Source organism: Sphaeramia orbicularis, chromosome 8, assembly GCF_902148855.1.
Source record: "Sphaeramia orbicularis chromosome 8, fSphaOr1.1, whole genome shotgun sequence".
In the NCBI taxonomy this organism is placed as follows: domain Eukaryota; kingdom Metazoa; phylum Chordata; class Actinopteri; order Kurtiformes; family Apogonidae; genus Sphaeramia; species Sphaeramia orbicularis.
In genome coordinates this window covers 49,562,752-49,586,976 of record NC_043964.1, presented here as the reverse complement: position 1 = coordinate 49,586,976, position 24,225 = coordinate 49,562,752, and the positions used below count along the sequence as shown (strand labels likewise).

Below are 24,225 nucleotides of genomic sequence, written 5' to 3'. Positions count from 1 at the left end.
TATTAGATTTTATAAACTTCATCATTCATTAATAAACTTTGCAACAGTGTGTCTTATATTAAATCAAATACTTCCACCTACCACCACTTAACATCTACAACTATTATGAATGTGTAAGTTGAGGTAGCAGCTGACCAGGAAGGTTCAGGATCACTGTTGATGATGTGTGATACCCCAGCCAGTCTAGTAACGCCCCCCCAAACACACACACTGTGTAATTAAGGGCTATTATAAGCCATATTCAGCATTTATTATTCAATTTGTCAAGGAACTAGGTAAAGCCTTTTTGAACTTACTTGTTAAGCAATGATGGTAAAATGTTTTACCACTTAACCAGTGACTATTTAACCAGTGAGGTCCAAACGTGTAATTGTTGTATTTCAACTTAATTGCTCAATTATTAAGGCCCAAAATGCTCACTAGTTGCATTAAATGCTAATAATAATGATAAATAATAATAATGGATTGGATTTATATAGCACTTTTCTAGACACCCAAAGCGCTTTACACTATTGACCCAGTATTCATTCGCACTCACATTCACACTCTGGTGGTGGTAAACTATATTTAATAAATAAATAAAGAGGGGATTGAGCTTGCTCTGACATTCTAAAATGTTAACAAATTAAGACTTCATATAACTGCATATTGCAGTTTATATGACAGTGCAAAATGGTAATTAGTTGTCTAAGTAGAGTATATTCTAACACTACTACCAAGATCAAATGGTAAGTAGCTGGAACCTTACTGATCTGACTAGCTTACTATTTATAGACATCCCCTCTTAACAAGCCTATTAGGACCAAAAAGCATAATTTGTTAAAAAAAAAAAAAAAGTGCCACTGGCCTTTTCTCCAGTAGTTACAGTGGAACATATTGATAGTTTCAGGGACTGAAGGTGTCACTGACTCACCGAGAGGTCAAAGACAGGGCAGGTTAAAGACTCACATGAAGAAGCTCTATGTCAGGGGTCAGCAACCCTGGTCCTAGAGAGCCACTATCCTGCATGTTTTAGATGTTACCCTCTTCCAGCACACCTGATGGTCATTATCAGGCTTCTGCAGAGCTTGATGATAGGCTTATCATTTGAATCAGGTGTGTTGGAAGAGGGATATATCTAAAACATGCAGGATAGTGGCTCTCTAGGACCAGGGTTGCTGACCCCTGCTCGATGTGAATGATCCTCCTACAGGTTAAATACTTACATCTCACCAAAAGTCCAGCAGAACTACCTGCAGAACCTTTTCAATGACAGGTGAGACTTTCCAAGAAACCTTATGGAGTCCTTTTGCTGTCCTGCAGCGTCTAGATATACCATGACTTGGGTGACATAGAATCTACATGAACATAATGCTCAGATGGCTTTCTAAAGGGATGGCTCCTCAGTATTCATCTTCATGTTTTGGCGTTGGTGTATGATGAGTCTCTTTTTTGTCCTGGTTTCATGTGAATCCTAAACCATCCTGCCTCAAAAGGCAGTTTATTATCTTCATAATTAGGTCACATGATAACAACTAAAACATCTCTATGAACCACAAAGTCAAACAATAGTTTGACTTCATCATTCAGTAACTTTCTTTATGATATAATTTGATTTGATTTAAGAACGAATGTGGTCAGAATATATATTATCATTCATTCATTTTCCGAAACCGCTTAATCCTCAAGAGCGTCGTAGGCGAAAAGATATAACTTATCAAAAGTTAGCTCTTTTTCATACGGTTCATTCATAAATTAATAAGTCCATTTTCATTTTAAGCACAAATCCAATTATTTGCTCATCCCCTCTGATCCAACTCAGGAACATCTGAAGGTTTTAAAGCTCTATAACAGTGAAGAACCTACAGGGCAAAACCCAGAGAAATGAAAGCGCACACACTTGTGTTAATTTCAACATTATCAGTAAACTGTCAGTATTTATTTACTGCTTACGTAAAGTTGTGCTGTACAAGGGTTGTAACAAAATGGTGAAGAATGTAGATCAAAGACTGCAGACAGTAATAGAAGTGACAGTAATTATTTACCTTAGAAAATGTACCTTGAATTATGAACCTTGAAAAGGTTTGTTGTTAGTTGTTTGTAGCTGAGAAATGCATGACCGTGCATGTAAGAGTCATGATATGTAAACTTACACTTGACAATCTATGGAAGCTCTTTAAAGACAAACTGGGATATGACATTGATGCTCTTGAAGGTATTTGTTTATGATGACAGAGTAAGGGCAGAACTGATTAACAAACTTATTTAATAACGAGGTGAATGAGAGTGTTGCATATGAAAAAGGTGTTTCATATAATCTGACACTGTTCATTTGAATATCTGATAGCTTCCATTGGTGAAACAATTTCTTTCCTAATTAAAATCAAGAAAATAAATTCTCATTAATAAGCCATGCTAGTTTTTAGGTATGCCAAACAAAACCCATCTGCTAAAACTAAGCACTGAGTATTTTGACTGGCCAAAAAGTCATAGTGCAAGCAGCGTTTAAGGGACAGATGGGACATTTCTGACATGAGTCACCGTGACCAGACGTGGAAATAAATGACTACAATGGATGAATATTATTATTATCATTTTTGTAATATTTTGTTAATATCATTGTGGGCCCAAAGTCATTCTGACATTCTGTAATTTAGAAACATGTAGCCCAGACATCTAATAAACCTCTTCATATTTCTTCAGCTAAGCTTTTCATCTTACACTACATGACACCTGGACAATATATTTAATTTGTAAACACATAGAGGAGTCAGTCTAGGGTCTACATCACTATATATAGTTCCTCCATTTGTAGGTGGGCTTACCTATCCAGATTCCTGCATTTTCTCTTTTTGTGTTTTGCAGGAAATAGCATTCCCCAAATAAAGACAACAAAAATATCAACTGTTTTCTTTATTATGGTTCTATAATTAATTAATTTAAACCAATGTATCATTTCGTCACCTTCCTAAAATTATTGTCTGTCATTTTTTCAGATTTTTTTAGGAAAGACACACAAAAACAAAACAAAAAAAACTTGACCAGAAATTGACTGACTTAAGCAAAAAATTAATTTTGTTAAAAAAAAAAAAAAAAAAAGGCTTTGGCAATTATTTTAGAAAGGTGAGGATTTAACACAATAGTGTAATGGATTATTGAAAATAAGTAAGTTTTAAACAATGATGTCATAAATTAGCTACAGACAAAAATCATCCATAGTGTTGTGACCACTGATAGGTGACTAGGTCATATTATTGATCTTGTTAGAATGGCATCTTTCAATTGGTGGAATATGTTCACAAGAGCATCAAAATGGGCAGCATGAGGATACGAACAGCTTCCTTGCATTTGTCCATTTTACCTGCTAGCAACATTTCACCTTCCATGACTAAATATTTACTTCTTGCCGAATATATTCCACCCATTGAGAACAAATAGTGCAACCAGGGAATCAACATTAACACTTGACCTGTCAGCAGTCCCAGTGTTAGGGCTGATGGGTGTATGCTCTCACAAGGTCCTCGTATAGACTATCATGGAACCATTAAGTTTGTATCTGTCCCAAACTAAAGGCTCAGTAAGTGCAGGTATAATGTAAAAGCTTATGGATCATGTTAGTGTTGATGGATTTAACACTTTTGTCCTTAATAAGCTTCCATAGATTGTTCATCTTGCACATCAAATCAGACATGGTACCCTTTGTCATCATTGTGGATAGTGTAAACATTCCTTAGCCATGACATAGGTCAATCTTAGGCTTTAAATGGTTTTATGTATATCACACTCCGTATTTTGCTGCCACATTCAGGACAGGTACAGTGAATAGAGCCACTATTTGTCCTCTTATTTCTAATGATAATCTAACAAGCAATACAAAGATGACACACACTTGCACAGAGGAAAATATACTCTTGCACATTATGAAGACTTAAAAGTTTTAAGTCAGTGTTAATGATGTTAATTGTCACTGGTGTCTCAAAAATGTGTATTTTAAGAGACTATTAAGTAGATATTTCTTTTAGGGATCCAAAGTGTCCTAAAGTAAAATCGAAATAAAATAAAATCTGAAACAAGTTCCACACAATCCTTTGAAAAATGTCTCTTCAATAAATAAACCACTTAAATAAGACACAAATCAATTTAAATAAATAAATAAATAAATAAATAGATAAATAAATATATGTATGTACAATGAACAGATGCAGAACAACCTGTAGAGTGAGCCTTCACAAGGAAAAAGGCAGACCAACTAAAAACATGCATGGTCTACCGTATCCGTACAGACCGAGTCTGTTTCAGTCAGAAATGAGCTACAGGCAACCAGCCACATTTAATGCACTGCTGCTGATGCATTTGGCACAACCTAATACCTGCACAGACTGACCCAATCCCTTCAGTTGGCATTTAGCACATCTGAGGACACGCAGTAGGCATAAAGGGGGGGTCGCTGCTGGGTTCTTCCATTTCATTTAGAGTAGGAAAAAAAACACAACTACTTGCATTGAAAGATCATTTTAACCTTTGAACAGCAATAGCGTGTTTCCACATTTAATGTCTTCCTCCCTCTAGACGTATGGATGCTTTTTTTTTTTCATAGTAGGGCTGTTGACTGCTAAGTTTAGCCTTGCTTAGCTCAGTTTATATGGATGTCTGAGGTGGGGTACGCAGGGGTAAGGGGAGATTACAGACCATACCATGCGTTCATTAAGAATGACACTTTTCCTCTGTTGTTTTCTATTCTATCCTGTTCTGTCTGATGTCCTGACTGCTTATGACAGTCAAGATCTGTTGTAGTATTCTTTGATCTCATCCCTCACTTTGGTGAGTAAATCGGATTTTCACTAACATATCAGATCCTCCGGTGCTGTTGATAGAAAACAATTCATAAAATGAAAACAAAGGCATCTTTGAGACAGAGAGTTGAACCTCTGTCTTCATATGGATCCACAGAATCGGGAATACTAATTTGAATTTAAGATAAAAATGACTTACTGTAACATTTAAAGCTATCCTTTGTGTATGTACAGTGTATACTGTGTTTAATTAAAATGTTCTCTTTGGAGGTATGCACAATAGATGTTGATCTGGATTTGAAATGTGGATATATGTACTGAGAGAGAGAGAAACATGATAAAGATATAAATGGGGCAAAGCAAACATATTCCATTGTTTTGCAGTTCAGTTCTTGGAAGCCAGACGTTTATTACTGTGTATTTGTTTCTAAAAGGAGTAGTAACATGATCCCCTCGACAACCATGAGCTAAGCTTGGTTAAACCATCACTTTAACACTGTAGATTTAACAATATAAAAGACAAAGGCCAGACTTTGGGTTATTAGGGAAAAAAAAAAAGTTGTTTTTTTTTTTTTTTTTTTAAATAACCCAAACGAAATGGTCCAGTTCACTTCTGATCCTGGCCTGTGGTGGATACTGTAATTAATATTCTAATAATAAATACTGAAATCCCTTTAGTTTCCTTTCTGACTTTTGAAGTAGATCCCTCATACAAAGCATTAGCAGCCTCAGAACCTTTACAGTTCCAATTCAGACACTAAACAGTTTTTATCAGCATCTAAAAGAAGAAAAGAAACAAATAGTTGAATTCCAAAATTAGATAGCCTCACCAAAAACAAAAACACCATATGCATGAAGCAAAAGTCCCTCTGCTCTCAATGACTCATTTCAAAAATGTCCTCAGTAGAACCTCCTCAGAATGGAAGTCAAATGTGTTCCACGTACTCTTCTGCTTTACATTTGACTGACTGCTTGTTTGTGTTACCTCAGCTGAACATTTCCCATTTACAAAACACAACATTCACAGTTTACGATAGCTTCTACTTCAGATCTGTAAATTAAATCATGTATCCAAAAAAGCAAAGACGTGGGAGGAGAGAGAAGGGAGAGAAAATGCAAAACAATGAATCGATCAAGTGTGTAAAATGCCAATACTGAAAAACCAATGTAAACAGGTCTTATGAAAATTTTTTGATTTCCTTATTTTTTGATTTCTGATGAGACACGGAAATGGAAAAAGGTGATGGCATCCCAAAAAGGTGAGAACCTGTGAGTCCATGACACAACCTCCAGACACATAGGAAGGAGGAAAAGAGAAGTTCCAGCTGGCATGTGTGTGTCTCTAACCAAGAGAAAACGGAACCTTTGATGAGTAAAGAATTACAGCAGTTATATTACACAGAGTGGACTGAATAGAAATGTTACTACTCAGGTTCTTGAGGACTTCATTTGTTCACTTACCATATACAGTATGTGTAAGAGTGTAGTCCATGAGCACATGTGAGTTCCACCATATCAGCTTAAACACTCGTTCCTTAACACTGCATCTGGGTCTGTGCATATCACTCCCTTTAGGATCCAATCAGAAAAAAAAACTCATTTAAGTGTTCAGAGATCCTCCCCTTCAAACCAAACCCCTCTTCTTGATTCTGAAAAAGAAACTTGCTGTCAAACAAGATGTCACACTAAGCTTTTCACTCCAGCATCTTCTTTAATGCAACTCAAACGCCATCCCATCATCCTCTGGGTCTGGCATATACCATCATATTGCCTTCCTGCCTCTCTGTCCACCTATCGGTCAGTCTGTTCGGTTGGGTGTGGAGGAAGACGGGGCGAGGCGAGAAGGGGGAGGGGCAGGTAATGAGGAACAACTTTGCGCAGTCAGAGCAGTTTGGTCTCCTGGTTGGCATTTGGAAAAGAGTGAGGAAGAGTAAAAGAGGAGGAAGGTTGAAGTATGACGGTCGTCGATCAGTCGGTGGGGTGGGTCGCTCCTCTCTTACTCAATGACCATGCAGTGGGGCAGGTGCTGGGAATAATATTTGAAGAGCTCGGCCGTGGCCCCGGGGCAGTTGGTCAGCTCCAGCTCCTCCAGCTCCTGCAGCTGGATGAGGCCCGACAGGCCTGTGGTGGTCAGCAGGGGGCAGCCTGGATGGGAGCACACAGCACAGGTTACTATGGTTACACAGTTTAGTTGAGAGTACAGCTTAATCGACCCGAACATACAAATGAGTTGTTTATTAAATCAGGATTGTTTAAGTTTAAAGAGTTAGTTGAATTAAGGACATTGTTGATTGTGTTTAGAGCGAGAAACGAACTTTTGCAAATTTGCAGAGATTATTTGTTTTAGTATCACAGGATGAAAAACACAGAAGGAGGTTTAATTTTAAACAGCAAAGGGTTTGGACTAATGTAAAGCAAATGTGTATTTGTGTTGTGGGTGTCAGAATGTGGAATTCTTTGACAATGGAAGAGAAGAGCTATACAAATATACTTCAGTTTAGAGGTTATATAAGGAGAGAATAGAGACGCTTTATAAGAGCATGTAATGAAATAATTTTACTTATGCATTATGGATTTGTTTTATTTGCATTGACTATCATGTAAACTGTTTACTGTAATAGCTGTAATGGCAACGTATCTGATGTAAGCAGATGTTTCAAGAAAGGGGCAGTTATTATGAGTTTTCTTCATCCTGCTCCTTTCCAATCATTTAGATTGGAATGAACAAATAAAAGAAAATGAAATGAAAAATTATTACAGTTTTCCTGAATTGACTTTTTGTTTCTTTAATTTCGCTCCAGTTAAACATTGGTTCCACTGTTGTGTTTCACACGGACGCTTATTGTGATACACATGACACCAGGATCTACACAAACAACATGTAGCGTAGTTCAGAAAAGACGAGGACAAAAAGGCAGAAAATATCGATATGTTCACTTTTCTACACTGGAACCATCACTTACCCTTTTAACAAGAGCATTGAAAATATTTGTCTTTTTTCAGGTGTATGCTACACACGACAACGAAATTATGTCAATCCGCAAAAGTTTAATATCATTTCAGCTTATTGTCCACATGACACCGGCGTTATCAGTGCCTTGAAACAGTATTTTTGGAGAACAGGACACAGAGCGGAAAAATCTCACAACGCTGCCCTCGCATTGCTGTATGGATAGGTAAACACCACTTTTTGGAAACGATGACGCCGTAGTACCACGTGACCAGAAGAAGAAAACCCCGGACATAGCCTCATGCACATGCTCACTGCATTCTTCTGTGATTTTAGCTTATTCTGCGGCTCCGTCTGTGGTTGCGAACAGCACCACATATATGCATCACATACGTATTACACCGTTTTAACCCAGTTTTCCAGTTTCCACCTGGATGCAGATATTTCCTGAAACAATACATGTATGGATGCGAAACTTTTAGAATCTGCAAAAGAAAAACACCACAAGCGTTGTCGTCTGGATGTAGCCTTAGTTCCATCTTAAGCTGTTAGTAAGTTGGATCCAAATGTGCTGAAGACTATTATTGTTTGTAGATGTCATTTGACCTTTCGACATTTGTCTTTTCATATTTTTGCAATTTTTTTCACCAGTTCAAACAATCATTTAATCAAATCAAAGAGAAGAATGACCAGATTAATCAATTATAAAATAATCAATAACTGGTTGACGGTAGCAGTGGAGTGCAAAATGGACAATTTATCCTGTACAAAGACAACAGTGATAATAAAATGTATGATAATGTTGTGTTTGATTGTAGACAGTATGAACCCAACACCTGGTCAGTTCATTCCATTTGTTCGTAAATATACAACCACAGAACTACATTCTTCCAGACATGTGTCCTACTGGGGCAGTGCAACAATTCAGCATGGATATGGAATCATATGACGTGTAGTAAAACAGCAAAACACTTTCCAAATTCAGTCAGCTTCTCATATCATAATGTAGCTTCTGTGCACAGCTGACTTAAACCTCCCTCTGTGTTTAAAGTTAGGTTTAGGGTTACATCTGAGTCATGTTTAAACTCACGTAGTTTAGGTTTGTTTCAGCCGCATATTCAACTGTGTACTAAAATGATTATGTTTCCTTCCAAATGAAGTCATTGGCTTTACACTTCCTCTGATATAAATCCGACTCAAACCCAAAAACATGGTTGTTAGAAGGTTAAATGGCTTTTCTAGGCCCTCCGTGTGTACATCAGCAGAGTGGCCACAAGATGGCACTACAGACAGCACAGTGGCAAAGAGGAGAGCTGAACACAGATTCAACAGATTCCAGTCTATAAAGAGGACATTTCTTGTGAAGCCCCAGTGTAATAGGGCTTTATGAGGCTTAAATAAGGCTATGATAGCACAAAATGAGTAGAGAAGGCCATCAAATGAGGTTATTCTCATTATATTCAAAAGAAAATAAGATTTATAATTGACCGTATGATATTGGTCGGGAAAAACAAAGATCCCTGTCCTTCTACTTCAATACAAAAAGGTGAGGTCACATTGAACCTAAGCCAATGAGGACAGACAAAAGTGTAGGTCATACCTGCAAGAGACAGAAGACGAAGACTTCTCATTCCAAACAAATGTTGCAGTCCAAAATCCTGCACCTGCATCGACACAGAGGAAAGAATCATTGAACCAATGAAAAATGACAGCTTTCAATCTGTTTTACATTAGAGATTTTAAAGCTATTTGCACACTTTCTTCATACTTTGTCTACTTTTGTAAATCATACAAAGTATCTATCCTTTAGATACTATTAAAAAACAAAACAAACAAACAAAAAACACTTCTCTTTGAGTTCAAAACCAAACAAAATGTAAACCATTGTATGTGCAAATCTGCTGCATTTGGACTCAAATCAAACTGCACTATGAAATACTTGAAATAACAACGTTCTTTCATTAATTTTTGCAAGACTTTTATTCTATGTATGAACTCTTGTTACCACCTATATAAATGTATTCATATTCACCAGACTAAATTTGATGTGTTTTCTATGTTCTATTGTGATTTGTTTGTGCATCACTTTCTGCTATCATTTAAATTTTACACAATATACCAACTGTTTTGGAACTGGGATTGTACCATTGTGGTCAAAAGTTTGGAAAGTGATACAAACTGACTCCTTCCATAAATGTGATTTCTTTGTCAAGTGAAGTCTTTGAAACTTATTATATGCTTATATGTGTTCTATACCTCAGAAATGTGTGTGTATGGGGGGGGGGGGGGTCTAAAAGGATTAAATCAGTAAAAACAAAACAAAATTTGTGTCACTGCTGATACTTTCAGCCACATCTATAGAAAATAACAAATGCCACAGCAACATTTCTACAATGAAAGCCCTGCTGAAAAGTGAAACGCTTCCTGACTCTAATACAAGTCAAATAAAACCATGGTACTATCACAGCTGAGGTTGATGAAGGAGAATAAAAATGAAAATTACGAAATATCAATACAAAGATAAAGTTTGATTAAGGTGTGCACTGTAAAGTAGGGATGTACCGATCCGATATTGGTATTGGTAAACAAGCGCTGATCCATACAACCGATTCAAAGTGCTTATTTTATTCATTGCATTACTTTGCTGATCTGTCGCACACTTTGTGACGCCACTGTCAATGCAACAGGCGAGTTACTCATTGTGGCAGAGATCTTTGATAGTGGGAAACAAAAAGTAACAGTAATTTAGTATGGAGGCAGCTAACAGCAAAGGGTTAACTGAGAAGGTAAACAGGTTTTATGATTGACTCTACACTATTACACACACACACACACACACACAATTAAAGACATGCACATCAGTCACCACATTTAAAAGGATGTTTAAAACTAAAGTGTTCAATAAATATAAAATATTAGGATAAAGTAAGTCCATTATCAGTATGAATCTAAGATTTTGCTTAGATTATATTATTTGTTTTATTATATTCACTGTGCCATCTTGTTATCTTGTTTCGTTTCTGCAGCTTTTTTTCTTGTAAATAGTGTAGGCATAAATAAGCTGTTGCTTCAGCCTACACCTTTTCACCCATGTTTGGTACGGAGATCTGAACTGTATGTATGTATATATCATGTTCTGTTAAATGGATGAATAAATTACTCCTACTACTACTACTACTGCTACTACAGACACACACACACACACACACGCACGTGTATGTTTACATTTTCTCATTTGATATTCTTAAGTACAGGTATTCTATTTCCTGACCAGTTGGGTGCCTCAATTAAAAGATACATTTTCACTGTCATTTCTTTTTGTTTTGGCTGTTTTGATACAATGACTGGTACACATTTTTTAAAACAATGAGTGAAAAATTAGACTCTTTCCAGGTATTTCTTACCAAGGTTATAATAGTTTTGGATTTTTAATTATACTTTAGTTTTAATTAGTTTTGACTTTTTTTTCTCTAATTCAGTTAGTTTTAATTAGTTTTTAGAGCAGGTTTGTTAGTTTTTATTAGTTATCGTTTTTTTCTGAATGCTTAGTTTTAGTTTAGTTTAGTTAAGTTTTAGTTATTTCATATATTTTATCTTCCTCATCAAACATGAAAACAATGCAAAGATGTGCAAAGCATGAGAGGAGATGCACAAAGCAGCCAGCAGTTTAACCAGATAGAAAACATGTATAAACCAGCTAACCAGTAGTAAACCACAAACAAACATATATAAACCACTTATAAACATATATAACCCAGTTCATCATCAGTAAACCACACCTTAGCAGATCTCTCATATCTTAATCATCTCCAGTTCCATTATTAGCCAACTTTGCTTCATTTCAGTTCAGCTAGCTATAGCTAGTAACATCAAACGTTTTTAACATTAAAACAGGTTCCATACCTCTGTAATTGGATTAGTTTTCGTCCTCCTCTTTTCTCCTCTTCTAAACTGTGCAGTTAAAGGCTTGGAAGGCCTTTTCATGGTGATAAACTCTCCAATTTTTACCTGGATGCTAGTCCTGTCTGACTCTGTCATTTAGCTCTGCTCTGTCTCTGTCACTCAGGCACACACATGGTGTGAAAAAAAAAACAAAAAAAACCCGACCCATGTATCACTACAGTAAACCCCAGACAGGACTGTGCTGCTGTGTCCCAGCTTTAGTCTGTATGTTCCAGGTAGAGTGGGGACCAGAAGACGACTGGAAACCACCAGTGACCACACATGACAGACTGTGAAGTGTCGTATGGTGTCACCGGCTCAAACTGCTGGAATGAAATAAATCAATTTGATATCAATCCAATATTGACAAAGATGAAAACGAAGGGAATTGTATCCATAATTTTTATACGTTTTAGTTAGTTTTGTAAGCTCACAATACAGTTTCAGTTAGTTATCGTTTTTTTCTTTTAATTAGAGTTCTTATTTATTTCAGTTAACGAAAATGTTTTTTCAATTTTAGTTTTCGTCATTTCGTTCGTTTTCATTAACGATAATAACCTTGTTTCTTACTTGAGGTTTTAGAGTGAAAAGTGACTGATACTGCCTTAATTCCCAGTTTCTTTCTCACCTTGCATAATAAAAGTGAATTTAACAGTGGTATCAGATCGGTCAGTATTAGTATCGGCAGTCCTGGTATCAGATTGGTATCGGAGCTTAAAATATTGGATCGGTACATCCCTAGTGTAAAGTCTTCCCTAATGTCCTGAAGTGGAAGCTGAGCAGCTGAATGTGCATTCATAGTTTTTATGGAGTGTGTTGTGCTACCTGACAGCACCAGCGCAGGTAGAGACTCCTTAGAGACGACATGGTGGACAAATAGCCGAGGCCAGTGTCTGTGATCCGCACACACCTGAAAGGAAGCACATCCACAGCAACACATCAGTTCAGACCTCATCTGGACTTAGAGTTAGACAAAACTACAAACACAGTGTTTTACACTGATTCTGTGACAAACTAATACTTTTACTCACATACAGGAAAAAGCTCTACAATCCAAAAAAAGTAAAAGCATCGGACTTGTCCTGAATCTGTGGAGTGGACAGATGTCATGTGACAGTACAATAAGTCACCTCTGATGAGTCGGATGTATAAACTCTGGACATATACTCAGTGTTACTGCATTTATTTATTTCATTTTTGCACCTTCGTATAATGAATATTACACTTTATTTTGCACCTTAAAGTTTTATTATCCAGGTTTTTTATCCAGGTCTATTAATATACGTCTAATTTAGTATATATAGGGTGTTTGCTATCTATCTATCTATCTATCTATCTATCTATCTATCTATCTATCTATCTATCTATCTATCTATCTATCTATCTATCTATCTATCTATCTATCTATCTATCTATCTATCTATCTATCTATCTATCTATCTATCTATCTATCTATCTATCTATCTATCTATCTATCTATCTATCTGTCTATCTATCTATCTATGAGGGCTGTTCAATAAGTTCATGGCCTCACCCAGAAATACTGGTTGTTATAATACAGGATGTTACATTCTTTCGTGATGGGATAGTGATGCTTGAACATTGATGGACCAAGTGCATTGCTGTAAATGGAGATTATGTTGAAAAATCAAATATGAATTATCAGTCTGTGTTGTTCTGTTCTGGGTGAGGCCATGAAGTTATTGAACTGCCCTCGTATCTGTCTATCTGTCTATCATTTTGATTGCTACTGTATTATTTACTTTAAGATACATATTACTATTTTAATGATTTTCCTGAGGTTAGTTTTAAAACAGAAAAGATTGTTGCTATTGTGCAAACATTAAGAATATAAATAACATAATCACATTCATATAAGATCTTAAAATGTGTTTTAAGATTCCTGTGCACAACCGGTTTTAAAAAATAAGTGCAGTTTTTAAATGACACCTGCAATAACATAATAATGATCTCACAACTTTGCTCCATAAGGTCACAGATGCTTTTTGAATACAATTGTACAGAATAGTTTTTCCTGTAAATCACACAAAACTGAAACATTCATGTCAGCATACAGTGACTTATACTCCAGCCACAGAAATTAAATTTTTAATTGTAATACAGTTATTGCTATTATTGGTTGGAACACATGACAGTTCATCAAATGGACAATCATGTATCAATATATCAATATCCCTGAATGATCAATACCCTTGTCGAAGTCACTCAGATCCTCTCATTTATCTATTTTACTGCTTCCAACACATCAACATCAAGAACTCAATGTTCACTTATTACCTAAGATATCCCACCCACAGACATGAGATTCTGCAGTGAGATAATCAACATTATTTCCACTTCACCTGTCAGTGGTCACAGTGTTATGGACGATCAGTGCAATTCTATTCTGAAACTCTAAACAGCATATAAATTCAAATTCATGGGTATTTTTTCTACCTTGCTCTTATCTTGTAGCCTTTTTGCTAAAGAATGCAATGGTTGAAAGCACAATTGATGAGCAAGTCCACTGTTTTAACAGCAGCAACTGAAGCGCATCATTACAAACTGTGTTGACCAGATACGCTGTGATAGCATTGTGTCGTATTTAGCCTCATGTTTCCCACTACATCTACGTATGTCTATTTTTAACATGCATTAGTAACTCCAGTGTGTCAGTAGCTGTGTGACCCCTGGGCTGCTGCAGTAGATTCACACTACTTTATAACTTATAACACTCATAAATAAAGCCCGGCAAATACAGACATGGAAAAAATTATTAGACCACCCTTGTTTTCTTCAATTTCTAGTTCATTTTAATGTCTGGTACAAACTAAAGGTACATTTGTTTGGACAAATATAATAATAACAACAAAAATAGCTCATTGTAGTTTAATTTCAGAGCTGATATCTATCCATTTTCCATGGTTTTCTTGATAATAACCCAAATCACTTCAGTTCTTCCATCAATATATATGGCATTGCACTGACAAACACAGTGCTTTTAGGCTTTTAGGCTTTTCCATGTGTTCTTTTCTGTTGGTTTTAGTCACATGATACACACAGGACTTAGTACTTGATTGCATAACCATTGTTTTTGATGACTTTTGATGGTCTAATAATTTTTTTCAGTGACTGTACACTCTGTAGACCATATTCACACAGTGGTAATTTTCCTTTGATTCAGGGTGGGAAACTTAACATGTTGCTAGCACAAGAATAATGTCATACTGATATGTTCAAGTTGTATAAATACAAGGGATTATAATTATTTCAATTTTCATATTGATGAGCCTAGAAAAGAAGACAGAGACTAAAAATCTAATGCCAGGTGCAGTCATAAATGGTATAACTGAAACAGCATCCATTATTTTAAATGTAAAATTAAACCTCAATTTATGAAATTTGATGATGAATTCAAAGTCAGATTAAGATTCTTGGGTTTGTTTTACAGCTGCCACACACAGACAGATCATTCTGACTCTGCTTGAACATCCATGAGTGGATCAGTTTAAGGTCTTGGAATTGTTCATGGTGTTTCACTGGATTATCCTCCTAAAACAACTAAATAAAACAGAACAACAGTTAATTTGATCAGTAACACCTGGGTCCTGGTGTCTTCCAGTTTCCTCTACCTTCAAAGCCATTGATGCCATCTTAGCACTTTTGTTGCTAGATTTAGCAACTTTTCAGATTACACTAGCACCTTTTTTTCCAAAAACAAATTTAGCTATTCTTAAAATTTGTTTGCAAACTTTTAGCAACTTTTGAAAAGTGACTCAAACACTAAAACACAGAAATTTTTCCTGTAAATGACACTAAATGATTTTCTCTGTCTGTAGCTGTAAAAGTCAATGTTTCCAACTTAGACACTTTGTTGGTACATTTAGTGATTTTTCAAACCCCTCTAGAGACTCTGTATCAAAAAATAGACTAGTGACAAATCTATCAACTTTTTCTGTTGTTACTGGACACTTTGACATGAAAGCACATATATATATTTGTCTAAAACAAATCACTGCACTGAATATAAATCAGTCCCATTGCCATGTTAATGTAGACTGAAAATTAAAAATGTCACAGTTAAAAATGTTCATGTTTTACTGTGCCGTGTTGAAGGCTCCTAAGTGGACTGTAAAGTTAAAAACCTAACTGAAGAAAACAAACAAGCACATAAATATATAATTAACCTAAGTAACTCCTCCACAGTGTCTCTTTTGGGTCCCTTTAGCCGGTCCCCAAGCCCGGATAAAGCAGGAGGGTTGGAATTGGGACATAAAAAAAACAGAATTGACAGAGTATAGTTCATTTGTGGTTCTAAACATATTTAGGGTTGTTTTCTACTCACTTTTTTTCCTCCAACACAATGTTATTCCTCTCTCCTACATCATTCATTACAATTACATGTACATGTACAATTATGCAAATTAGGTGATGATGTCATTTAACAACTTCTAACAACTTTCAGGACAGACAATAGATACCTTCCGTACTGAGGAGTTGGAAACACTGTTTAAAGAGTGTATGCTAGTTTCATTCTGCTGCCTAGCCCCTTAAATAAAGGTCCTCACTCAGATTTGAATCTGGTTGAGTCTGGGTGCTAGACAGTAGCTACACACAACTGACTGCTAAAAATATTTTGGGTTTTTTCATGTTTTTTTTTTTCTTTTTTTGGCTTAAAGAATTAAAAATCTAAGTCAAGGTCAACTTCAGTACAAATCTCTCTTCTCCTTTTGTCATTGGACCATTTAAAGCGTGGTAAAATCAAGCCTGAAAGAGCAAGCATTAAATGAGGGACAGACTGATATTTACAAGTTTAATTTGTGAGTAGTGGGATGAATGGAAGCATCAGCACCAGTATGTGACCTTCTGCTGACTTCTTAGCTCCTATACCCTCAAATAAAAGCATATATTATTTGCCTGTACGTAGTTTTCACAGAAGCCCCCATACTGACCTGTCCAGCACCAGCTCCTCCAGTTTATGCAGATCACAGGCAATGTACTCTAGGGCCATGTCAGTAATCCGAGGGCACCAGGACAGGTCCAGACTGCGTAACTTGCGCAGATTCTCAGCCACCAGCTCCACTCCATCGTCAGTGATCTTTGAGCAGCCGGAGAGACTGAGGGCAGTTAGGTTGGGAAGGCTGTGCACCATGTTCACCACACCATGATTGGTGATCTCCCAGCAGGAGTGAAGCCGCAGTGTGTGGGTGGTGTAGCCCTGTGACAACAGCGATGTTTTAATTTTTTTTTGTAGAATAAAAGAAGACATTTGCAACATTGTCATGGGACAGTTTTATCTTTAATGTGGTTCCCATTTAATGTGGTTCCCAGTATACATTTTAACCCTTAAAGACCCAAAAGCATGTTTCATACCTGTTGATCCACTAATCCTATCCATCCATGTAAATAATTGGTGTAAAATTCAGTTTGTCATCTTTTCATGGTCATCAGATATGACCCGTTTGGATGTTCAGAGGCTCTGTAGTGAATGTGGATCATCATCTTCTACAACATTGATTCACCAGTAAAACCCATGGAGTTGGATCAATGACAGTGGATGGACACACTTGGTTTTATGTAGAACTGATGAACTATTTTAAAAAAAAAATTTCCCTGTGTATTGTTTACCTCCAGGGAGGTATTTACATAAGCCTTTTTTGGCTTCTACCCTCTCCTGCACAATGGTGTTACTAGCATGAACATAGTTTTTAAAATTTTTCTCTTGCTGTTCATGATGTGCAAATAAATTAAATAAAATCCAATAAAAAACTAATATCAAAAGTCACTTTTCTTCAGTTTTCTCTGTCCAAATACAATAACCTTTGAATTTCCTAAATCTATATGATCACTGAATTAATCATAGGAAAATATATGATTTACACTGAAAAAGTTAAAAGAATAATACTGTAATAAATGGTGAGAAATCAATAGTAATGGTTAAATGTAAAGAGAAATTTATTAGGACGTCACCACAAAAAATAGTTGTGGGTCTTTATGGGTTAACAACATTTTCAAAAAGTTAGCAAATGAGTGTAAATATATATGTGTGTGTTTCCATCTACTATAGCTGTGTGAATACTAGGAGGTGGTTCATGGAGATAAGCGGTAAGTGCATATTTAGGGCTGGATGATAGGGCAACAGATGTTAGTGTAAAAACATACATCTAATGGGTATATTTTAACCCATGATGTCAGTAATAATGAAGAACTAGCTCTCAATGCATGTATAACAAGAGCGCATGGAGATGTGCAGAAATTTGCTAAATTGGTTAAAATTCAAGTTACCCCTGGATGGAAACCCACCTATTGACCATCAATAAATTCTCAATTGTCTGTCAATCTAAATCTGCTCTTCCTCCTCCACTGCTCTGTTAGGCAGTCGAACATGTACACTGTATGTGAAGGATCTACATGTCAGAACTACACCGATGCATGACTGATGTGAGTTATTTCTACTTATTTGTCATTACAGATTCATATTTAGATGGTGTAGTTGCTAAAACAGTTTTGTGATTTTTGGTCATTTTGTTTGCCTTTCAATTTTCCTTTAACTGTAGAGACTGATTATTATGTGTAAGTGAATGTGAATATTAGTAGTAACTTTGTGTCTATGACAAGTAAGAACCCTCTAATGTCTCCAATCACAGAACCAATGCTGGTGCATCTACTAAATGCTGACATGAAAGGAGTGAATATTTATGCAACCACTTGTTTTACATCATATACGTTAATTGCTTTGTAGAAATTCTTGTTCAAAAAGCCAAATTATATTAACCACAATTCCATTTTTGAAAACAATAAAAGAGGGGAAAAACACATAAAATATACTTTTTCTAAGCACAATATTCTATTTACTCACAAAGAAAATTAAAAGTAAGAAAAGTGGTGCATTACTTAAGTGCATTCAGGCAGCACCAAACATTAAGTGCTTGTATTTTGTGAGTTTTTAAAAATTTCAGACATCTTTTAAAACAGTTTGATATTATGTTGTTGGAGACACTGAACAATTCACAGTCCTTCAGGGTCTCACTATGTCTCAGAACAGGAATGACACATTCATGTTCAGACTGGAACGGGAATGTTCTCTTCATGAGATAGGAACGCATCCTGACATGAGTCCTGAATGTGAATTTAGAGCTGGCATCAGAGGTGAACACATGTGATTGAATTTGTCTGGACAGATGTTAACACCGGGGGCCTCGTAGTAACACTGTGGCTGCCTCGACCATCCAGCAACTGAGCCTCTGTATGACTTTGGTGTTTTAATACATTCGTTCAGATTTAAAGAAATGAGGTTACTGAGGCTCCAGGAAAGGACATGCAACTGCAGGTATTTTAAAGGAATCTGGTGATTTTGAATCTGTTAAATTAATTGATTAAACTAAGTTAATAACACAAACTTCAAGGCATAGAGTAATCCTACATGGCTGACTCTACCTCAGCGTCAAGAAGAGGCTTAAACTCAAAACAGGAAGTCACATATTGATCTGTTTTCACAAATGAAGCGTTGGTTTGTTACACATTTTAAGGGTATTTTATCCAGATTTTGAGATATAGTTTAAATATATAAATAGCCTTTTTCTCACATTAATAAATGGGTGGTTAATCCTTAATTTTTCAGACAATAGAGAGAGGCTGTTTTTAAGGTTTTACTCCACTTCTTTAAGGAGAAAAAGCATCTACTATCACACAATATCATATCCTGTGAACATGCACATAGTACAGTGGTTCCCAACATTTTTGGCAAGTGACCCCATTTTAACATCACAGATTTCTGGCGACCCCAGACATTCACAACGGAGACATTTTTTTGCTATAATGAATTTGTTTTTGATCATGTAATAGTTTGCTACACTATGTTGCAAATAAACAATAATTTTAGACAATATTTAGTCTATTTAATGTATATTATTATGGACAGAGGCCGAAAAGCACCACATATTTTTTATTAGTAAGTTGTTTTTTTTAATTTATCAATTACTGGAAATTTCAGGCGACCCCATTTGAATTCCAGGCAACCCCACATAGAGTCCCGACCCCAAGGCTGAAAAACACTGACATAGTATATCTAGTATACATAGTATATTATATAACAGTGTAAAATATTGTATTGAAAATGTAACCAGTCAATTTAAAATTTCAGCAAAATTGATCTGGAGCTACTTCTATATACACCTTTTTTTTCACCGTTTGGGACGCTTTAATAAATTTTTATATTTCAGACACAAAAACAGTAATTTAGGGTGTTTTAGTGCCATCAAATATTCAGTTGAAATTTGTGGTGTCTAAAGTAATAATTTTAATTCATTTTACAGCTCAAAAACATGTCTTTAGTTTTTGGTGCTGTTTTAAGGTGTACAGGTGCAGACAGTGAGGTAGTCATCTGGTACCTGTTTGGCTGTGAAGTAGGCCATGGCTGTGTCTGTGACGTGGTAGGCCTGCAGGCTCAGCTCCGACAGGTTCGGCAGAAGCTGGGAGATAGCAGCAATGGCGTCGTCTGCCACATTGATGCAGTCACTAACGCTGAGTGAAGTTAGCCGGGCGTTCAGACTGGACCATAGGCCCGCCTCTGTGAAGTCGTTGCAGCCTGACAGTTCAAGATGCATGAGACCCTGCATTTGTTCCAACATGACCTGAAACACAAAGGTCACCAGGTTGAATCACATTAGGTGGTAACATACTAGGGCTGTGACCTGCTGATTTCGTATGGTATTCCAGTTGTTCAATCCAGGACTGTTTTATAAAGACAGAACCTGACAAAGCAGCAGGATTCCAGAGAAGTGAACTGAACTACCCTGAGCAGTATGAGTCAGCAGATGTGTATGAACGGTGGGTGATATATTAGTTGCAGTGCAAACACCAGTGAAAAGGCTGGTGGATGGTATATTGTACCCAGGGTTGACACTGGCGCCTTGACATGAAAAACAACCCTCTTCCTCCACTGGGATATATTTTGCTTGTTACTGGTTAAATTTAGCTCTGTATGCATTGGAAGATATTATGGAGAAAACCTGAGGTGACGCCTATGAGCCAGTTCCACTGCTACATCCACACTGACCTGTGTCTCTCCCACTTTAACCATTCATTCATTCATGTTCTGAACCCGCTTTATCCTCACTAGGGTCACGGGGGTCACTTGGAGCCTATCCCAGCTACTTACAGGTGAAGGCGGGGTTCACTCTGGACATTTCGCCAGTTCATCGCAGGGCTGAACATACAGAGACAAACAATCACTCTCACATTCACACCTATGGGCAATTTAGATTAACCAATTAACCTATCAGTGCATGTGTTTGGATTGTGGGAGGAAGCCGGAGTACCCGGAGAGAACCCACGCAGACATGGGGAGAACATGCAAACTCCACACAGAAAGTTCCCACCCCCCGTCGACTGGTGTTGGAATCAAACCCAGGACCTTCTTGCTGTGAGGCACAAGAGCTATCCACTGCACCACCGTGTCACTTTAACCACAGCCTCCAATTTGGCGGCCTATTTAAACGGCAAAAATTTCCCAACTCTCCCTCTGATAAACCAATGCTGCTGCAATGCAGCACTGCTGGCAGCTCTTTAAAGTGTATCACTGGCATTGTGTCTGTTCTTTAACCACATCAAGTCATTTGATCTCTGCTTTCATTGTTCATGTAATTGTTTTCTTCCTCTGATATCTGATCGTGCAGATCACCATGTGTCTAACCGAGGATAATGAGATCTGTATGCATCATACGTCCCACATCACCAGTGCCACTGATAACGGCTCATCAAATAGCTTGTGCACCTCAGCCTAGAAAAGCATACACCTGCAACATCCTGGTCTCCCCTTTGCCTCATTGTCAAAGGCTCAATTTTCTGTCAGCTAAATGAAATACTTGCTGTTGATGGCTGTCAGAAACACTGAAGCAGTTTTGGATGGGCCCTCTGCCGATGCATCCATCCTGTCTTCTCTGCTGCAGTCAAATCAGCTCTGTTGACTGAATGGATTCACTAGAAGATAATGCTAATGTCACAGCTGGCAGTGTAAACACCCCAGGTCCAGTCACTGACGTGTTCGCCCACATAGCTGAGGCTGCCTGCTTCCTGCTGATGTCACATCACAAACTTTCATGGGAAATAGAGTCCCAGTTCCAACTATGGGAGCTCAATCCCTAACCTCTGCTCCAGGGCCTCTTGATTCCCTTATGGCCTGATCACAATCAAGGTGTACAAGTATATTTGCATCAGTTATTAATCAGTATTGCAAAAAGATACCCCAAAACCATTCCCAAAATGTTTCTTTGGCCATCTTATTACTAGATCTTGCAATCCTCCAAATTTGAAGAAAATCGGATAAAAACTGACAAAATGGCGACCCAATGAGCGTGAAAACATGTGCACAATTTTATTGTTATAATAGAGCAAAATTATTGTACATGTTTTGTAACACAATAAATAATTACTACTCAACTCTTGTGTCTTTTTTATTACAAAATACACACATCACATTGCTTTTCATTTATTGATCGTTTTTGTTGAACAGCTGTTTGATTATCAATTCTTATTTTCAATATTAAGACAATCAACCATTTTGTTCTGAAAACCCTTCTTTTACAGCCCTTTAATTGTAATAATAGAATGGGAACCTGTTATTTAAGTATTATTATGACTAATTATGCACAACTAGACAGATTTTGGTATGCTCCCTGGCTGCAGAAAATTTGGTAACAATGTGGCAAACAGATGTTTATGTTGAACCGCATGTTTTCAATGGTACATTGTTCACCAGAATTCATGTAGTGTCCATACATCAATATACTTCCATCAATAATATGGCGTATATGCCTTATAGATATATTGTTATAACTTGTTCACAAATGTTTATTTACTCCTGTACCAGGAAGACTTACAGATCTAACAGAGATGCGACCATGTGGTAAGCCAGATTTCCATTCCAATCTTGTAGAGTCCGTACACCAAGTAGTGTCCGTACACCATATTCAAAATATATGGGTCTAATTTGATTGTTTCTGTCAATATATGGAATTTTTCAGCACGCAGGCTTTGGACATGACATCTATGCAATAAACAATGCATGATTATCCTGGGTGCTGAAACATTTGTATGTCTTTGTAGGCATTAAATATGGAAGCTACAGCGGAGTACCCCCTGAAATATACTTTGTTAGCCACCAAAGTACCACCAACTCACGCTTCAGTGTTTTTGATAAAAAAAGAAAAAATAGGTAACATTTTTCGTAAACAAACAACACATATTTAACTGTAATAAAAAATAACACATTTTTAAAGTAAATTTTGTGTGCAAAATATAAACTGAAAAGTGCCCTCTTTCATTGATAAGAAAAATAAATAAGTTGGTCATTAATTAATAAATGAACCTTTCATCAACAAAAAATAATTACTTAGCTTACTCAAACTAATTTTGACTAATATAAAAAAGAAATGTTCTTAAAGTCTTACCACAGCTTAAACAAGATGATTGATAATAAAACTATTATATGAATGTATTTATTGTGTTTTATATTTCAGCATTCATTTTCATTATTTATTTGTATTCAGTACATGATGACTTATTTAATGTATTTTTCAAAAAAAAAAAAGTCAAGTTCCCCCTGGGCTTCTTCCAAGTACCCCTGGGGGTGCACATACCCCACTTTGGGAACCCCTGTCCTAAGGGAGTCAGCTGGCAGGTATTGTCTTTGATTTTTGAAAGTGGCTCTGAATCAGCTGGTATGATTTTTGCATTGTGGGAAATTTTCTGGAGAGCTCAAGACAACATTCTTAATCCATAAAGACCCAACCAGCCACCAGTGACCAAAAGCATCTACTGATCTAAAATGTTTAATATCTGTTGATCCACTAATCCTGTCAATCCATGTCAATAATTGGTGTAAAACGCAGTTTGTCATCTTTTCATGGTCATCAGATATGACCCATTTGAACGTTCAGAGGAAACACAGTCATCTTCTACAACATTCATTCACAAGTAAAACCCATGGAGTTTGACAAAAGACAGTGGATGGAGACACTTGTTCAGTTATTGATAACTTCGCTGAAAAAGTCACTTTTTCTTTAGTTTTCTCTGTTTCTGATTTAATAATCCTCAACTTTAATCTGAGCTTTTGTACATTCAAAGCCTAGACTAGACTGACCTATAGACAATCTAAACTTACCAGCAGATGTTTTTGAGCTAAATCCACTAAGCTACCTTCAAAGTATCTTTTCCTTCTGGCTACTGTCACTATCTACATAAAGGAAGTTAGTGCAGGTGTGTAGAGTGGAGACAGCCACCAATGCTACACAGGTTTCAGGGGGCTTTGTTCACCTATATAATGAAATAACCACAATCATCCCCCCAAACTCCAATCAACTACTATTTATACTTAGATAAATATTAAAAAAAAAAAAAAAAAAAACCCTAAAATTATCATTACAGTGTTTAGAATACAAAAACCTGACTTCATATTGTATTGTATATTAAATGTATTGGTTTGTAGAAATATGAACTGAATTTATTTACGCCGGTGGGATGTGAAGATGATAAGACACAGCGTTACTTTGGCTGGCTGTC

General features: G+C 36.6%; 1 protein-coding gene across 3 annotated transcripts in view; it reads right to left on the bottom strand.

Annotated features, from left to right (window-relative positions):
• Positions 1–3,067: 3,067 nt before the first annotated feature.
• fbxl16 (F-box and leucine-rich repeat protein 16) overlaps positions 3,068–24,225 on the bottom strand; it is a 49,442-nt gene continuing 28,284 nt past the window's right edge. For all 3 annotated transcript variants that reach the window (XM_030141529.1, XM_030141530.1, XM_030141531.1), the window contains 5 exons: positions 20,055–20,297; positions 16,617–16,882; positions 12,490–12,574; positions 9,323–9,386; positions 3,068–6,917 (listed from right to left, as the gene is read on the bottom strand). In XM_030141529.1, the coding sequence (XP_029997389.1) occupies positions 6,769–6,917; positions 9,323–9,386; positions 12,490–12,574; positions 16,617–16,882; positions 20,055–20,297 (807 nt within the window). In that variant the 3' untranslated portion in view covers positions 3,068–6,768. The remainder of the gene's footprint in view (positions 6,918–9,322; positions 9,387–12,489; positions 12,575–16,616; positions 16,883–20,054; positions 20,298–24,225) is intronic.